We start from the raw sequence: 5,252 nt of genomic DNA, 5'->3' as shown, positions 1-5,252 counted from the left end.
TCTTTATCCATGTTGATTATGTTGAATCAACAGTTCAACCACATCATTACACCATTGCAGAATTACACCAGATGCACTGCCCCTTAGATCTGGACCGTCCAATCTGACATTTCAAAGTCATAGGAATTCACAGGTTCACACTGGAATAGTGGTTCTCACTTGAACCGGATTCTTATGGAATATTTCCTTTATCTATGTTCGTTACATTGAATTAATAGTTCAAACATTGAATTATATATAACATACATCGTGTTATATAGGAAATTAGGTACGTAGGGGAAAAATAGTTTTAAAGAAGTTTAGTGGTTTCAATTATCCATAACGACAAAGACTACACACCAAATGCCACAATGGGAGGATGTTGTTGGAGGATGAAAAGCAGCACTAACACTTGGTTCTTTATATTAATTAAATAATTAAATAATTAATTAAATGGATTATTGGTCATATAATATGACGAGACTTTCCATAAAGTGGTTTTAGGGCATATCTTGCATTGATCAGACGTCAACTCCATCTCCTAATTGATTAGACTTGGTAAACATCTTTGTTAAATAACAATCACTGGAAGTGATAACGGTACACTTGCGTCGTTCGTGGGAACAGAAGCCTATACCACGTTGACACAAACAAATACTACCTAACAATTCATCCAAATCGTTCCTTCAGTGGGTCGGTTATTATTTTTTTTTTAACGGATAATATGTAAAGAGATATAATGACAATCGTGTTTAGATAATAATGGGTAATCTTATTTTAGTAAATTATTATCTAATATGTAATTATTAGTGTTGACTCGAGTAAAAAAGCTTGAATTGATTGAACTTATTATGTGTATATATGTATTGAATGAGACTTGATTGAGATATTACTCAGTATGGTAGAACACTCTAATATACATTCATACTCAATTTAAATATGTTTGAGCGAGACTTTATCAAAATTTAATTGGACACTGTAATATACATTCATACAAAATTTAAGAATGTGAAACAAATGATTAAGCAAACAAAACTGCATACAACTGAAGATGTCTGCCTTGCCGTAGAATTATCATATATATGAAGCACTTAAGGTGATACCAACCATTTTTATCTCTACAGTAGCAAAGCAGAAACCAAACATCAACTGGCTCATCAAGAAAAAATTATCTTTGGTTCGAGGATGCACCCCTATCAACGGTGATCAAGGCTTCATGGCGCAAGCTACTATCTCTGCTGTAAATTCCCTTTGCACCCTGACGATGAACGTACAGTGCAAAAAAGAATCCATGTTATATATAGGGGCAGTGCAGTAAAAATCATTAGCAAAACGAGGTTGCATATATGCATTTTTTTGGGTGACAAGGAAAACCCGCAGTCACTACCTGATGGTGTGCACTAGGTAATTCTAACCGACAAAGGGTCCCGGAAAACCAGTCTAGATTGTCTATAGCTGACTGGCTCAAACCAATAACGCCAATAGGCCTTGTGGTTACGAAGTTATGGGGTTGCCCCATGTTTGATCAGATGTCTATATTTAGTATTCATAGGAACAGGTACAGTTTAAGTTCTTAGTAGCAACACGAAAGAAAAATACCTACTTGAAAGATTGCTCCCAGCTTTCTCATTCCTCTAGCCCGCTGCCTGATAACATCCTTGGAAACTGTGGAGTCTCTAAGGACCTGTCAAAAAAAAGCACACACATTTTTCTTAAATGCATCAAATAAGCTCAGTTTTTTCTTAAATGCATCAAATAAGCTCAGTTTTGAATGTTGAAAGTGATGATGTTACTGAAAGGTTGGTCTAGTAATAGGAGTTGTCTACACAAATTAACATAAGGAGAAAGCAATGGATCTGAAATATAGATTGAAACCATGCTTAAAGATTGATACTTACTGCTTGACAAACACGAGATAATGTTGTCTCAATATCAACAACATTAATCTGCCATAAGGAGTTAAGCATAACATCTCTCTTTTCCTTCAGAGCTTTGAGCATAGCTTCTTGGGCATTCTCTCCTTCACATGACTTCTTTATATCCTCTTGTATTTGAAGCAAATTCACGGCGCCTATATATTACAAGATAGAAAATCATATTAGGGTGAACTGAAGAAGGTTTAAGGAAATTTCATTATATCCAAGTTCTATTATTGTCACCTGAAGCAGCCATAACTTGTGACTTAACACGGTGTCCTTTATCTCGAACCCACTCTGCTAAAAATGGCACCTTCATGTAGCGCTTATCCTTCCCAAGTTCTCTGGCAGCTTGCCTAGTGTAAATGTAACCAATGGTATGTAGCATAGCCTCACCAAAAGCTGAAAACAGAAAAATGCAAGTTATCCACAATTTCTTCTTAGTTCTTCAGGGAAATGACAAGTGAAGGTTACACAGAACTCTTTTCCACGAAAGAAGAAGAAGAAGAAGAGTGAATGTTACATAAAACTCTTTTCTCACTTAAGCTAATACACTTTAACTTATTGCACTGTCATATTTTAATATAGTTCAGACAACAGGCAAAAAAATTTCTCAAGGATTATTTATTATTGTTGTTTAGCTTTTAGCTTGCAAAAATCAGTACTGGTTAAAAGCATAGAAGCCTCTATATCTTACCAGCTAGAGATAGACGACTTGCTTCTGATGTTGCCCAATCCACAAACTCTTCTATATGGCCTTCAACAAATGGGTGAAGACGATCTATTAGAATCTTCACAAGCTTGTCTTCCCTTTCCTTCTGCAATGCCTGTATAGAAGAGTCAAAATGTTCTAAATAAATTGTCCAGAGTGAGATTGACTGGCCTTTCATGAATTAAAGTCTTAACAAGCATGCCTTCATCTTTTCTGCAACTTTCTTATTTCGGGTTTCAGGATCAGTAGAGTCCTGTTCAGCTTCAACAACTGACAAAGAAGCCAATAAAAGTTGCCCCACATAGTCTTCAAAGAAATCACTTCCAAATAGCATTCCAAAAACAGCTGCAGGGTCTAGCATTGCTTCCCTAAGAATAATGAAATCAGAGTAAGTGAAAATCAATCCTTTCACTTAAAATGGGCTCAGTGAAAAAGAATGTAAATATGTTCTATTGCTGTACAAGTAAATTTTCTTTAATTCAATTCCTCTATCACCCAGAAGCCATGCATGCAAGTGATGCAAGATCTTAAGTTACTCCATTCAAGACCCACCCCATCTATGGGATACTGGATCTGCTTATTGCAACCACTGATTTGCCTCTCAATTTGTATTGCAAAAATAGCACTTAGTAGCCTAGTTTTGTATGTAGGGATTGCGTGCCAATAGATGGTGTTATAAGGCATTAAAAAAAAAAAAAAAACTATGGATTTTTAGAAAATGTTCAAAAGCAAGTAATGCAACTGTTTGCAATTTAATATTTGCACTTACTCCTGCACTCCATCTTTCCCATTTTTGTCATATGCTTCACGCTTCTCAGGATCACTCAGGACCTGATAAGCCTCTCCAAGCTCCTTAAATCACAAAAAGAATTAGAGAAAAAAAGCACCAAAGCAAATTATATTCTAAAGGAGTTATCTTGTAACAAATAAATACTCAAGTATTTATCAAGTACTTGCTCTCTCCCTCTCTCGCTCTCTCTCACACACACACATTTGGACTAGGAAACTAACAATGTTCGTCGCATGGAAGAGATAACCTCCAGTCCTTTACAAACTCAAAGCATTCAAATGATTTGGAAACCAGATTGAAAGTACTAACCAGAAGAAGAAGAAGAAGAAGAAGAAGAAGAAGAAGAAGAAGATATGCTGACAGATTAATCAAAACGACCAAAATACCTGGAAATTGTTAGCAGCTTTTGGATCCCCAGGATTTTTGTCTGGGTGTACTGCCCTTGCCTGGCAGAAGAATAACACTTTCTTTATATGCTAGTAATTCACAAATGTTTATCAAGAAGAAAACTTAATGGAAATTAAGAATGTGGAGAAAAACACATACACAAAACTCATGTTCAATAAATGCCATAAACGAATAAACCAACCCATGTTCTTACCTTGACATAGTATGCTTTCTTAATTTCAGCAGCACTGGCATCCACGTTAACCCCTAAGATGTCATAGTACTCTGTTTCCTTCACCATAGCTTCCCCAGTGGGAGTTATACAAACTATCTATCCAACTTTCCAATCTCACAATCACTCTACTGTTAGAAGGAAAATTGTGAGCAAAACCCGCAATTACTATTTCACTAACATAGCATCAACATCAACAATACAATAAATCCAGAAAAATAAATAAATATAAAAAAGAGCCCCCTGATCTAGAAACGACACAATTAAACTATTCCATAAAACTGTGATTAAGAGTGGACCACCACCAGATCACAGGATTTGAAGAATCAAAGTGGTAAATAAACTTCTGCACAGTCCAACAAAGAACATTTAAATATTCTATGAGATCATAGAAACAATCTAAGTGTATAACAAAGGGAACTAATAAAGAACATTATATGAGATCATAGAAACAATCTAAGTGTATAACAAAGGGAACCACAACCCGAACTATGAAAAATCACAAAATTTCCAGAAAAATCAGGCATTTATCTAGAAAAACATAATCCTCCGACAGCGCAAGATCACATTTAAATCTCAATATATGAATTTGATGCCGAAAAAATGCAAAAACACTAACTGTAGGAAGAAATAGGCATCATAAATATGGCATTAACGACAACCGAATAAGGGAAACGTTGAAATGATTACCTCAATGTTTTCGCGAACGATTTGAAGAAATCGATGTTTCCGGTGGTGCGATTATAGTGCTGCCATTTATATGAACTTTTGCGATTTCTTTTTCATTTGATATTGTTTGCTTAACCGCGTGAGTGTAAAGGAATAGCGAGAAACAAAAATTGAGGGAATCAACAGAAAAGGGCGCGGAATACTGAACACGTGGGGTCTGGGTTTGGGTGGGGCCGAGGTGTACGCGCCTCCGCGAGGAAATGAAACCCACTGTGTCCAACGGCTCACACGTGTGAAGAATCCTGTGGGCAGCTCTCTTAGGCCCATCTCTGCAGAGCCCCTATCGGCCCATCATTGCAACAAAATTCCAGGCCCAGCCCAAAAAAATTCAAACTTTTTTTTTTTGGAAAAACAAAAGCTCAAACTTCAAAAAATTCAATATTGAGTTTGTCGAATGTAGGCAAATTTTACTTGTGGACCATGGTCCATTCTGTGTAGACCATAATCTAAACGATGTCATTTCTATTTACTATATACTATGGAGCAGGCATTCAAAAAAAAAAAAAA

The 5,252-nt window shown here is 36.1% G+C and overlaps 1 protein-coding gene across 3 annotated transcripts; it reads right to left on the bottom strand.

The window, feature by feature from the left end:
- Positions 1 to 933: 933 nt before the first annotated feature.
- Positions 934 to 4,821, bottom strand: LOC109165101 (chaperone protein dnaJ 10-like). Of its 3 annotated transcripts, none has more exons than XM_019313720.1 (10): positions 4,707 to 4,821; positions 3,999 to 4,144; positions 3,784 to 3,843; positions 3,377 to 3,459; positions 2,810 to 2,975; positions 2,593 to 2,722; positions 2,139 to 2,297; positions 1,878 to 2,050; positions 1,583 to 1,663; positions 934 to 1,237 (listed from the first exon to the last, which is right to left on the bottom strand). In XM_019313720.1, exons 2-10 carry the CDS (start codon positions 4,083 to 4,085, stop codon positions 1,148 to 1,150), a joined length of 1,029 nt encoding a protein of 342 aa, XP_019169265.1. In that variant the 5' UTR covers positions 4,086 to 4,144; positions 4,707 to 4,821; the 3' UTR covers positions 934 to 1,147. The 3 variants fall into 3 exon arrangements, with proteins under 3 accessions (XP_019169265.1, XP_019169266.1, XP_019169264.1); XM_019313721.1 differs by having other exon boundaries at positions 1,579 to 1,663; positions 3,999 to 4,147; positions 4,707 to 4,818; XM_019313719.1 differs by having other exon boundaries at positions 3,999 to 4,147; positions 4,707 to 4,817.
- Between the last annotated feature and the right edge of the window lie 431 nt (positions 4,822 to 5,252).

Source organism: Ipomoea nil, unplaced genomic scaffold, assembly GCF_001879475.1.
Source record: "Ipomoea nil cultivar Tokyo-kokei standard unplaced genomic scaffold, Asagao_1.1 scaffold3069, whole genome shotgun sequence".
NCBI lineage: Eukaryota > Viridiplantae > Streptophyta > Magnoliopsida > Solanales > Convolvulaceae > Ipomoea > Ipomoea nil.
This window is presented reverse-complemented; position numbering and strand designations above follow the sequence as displayed.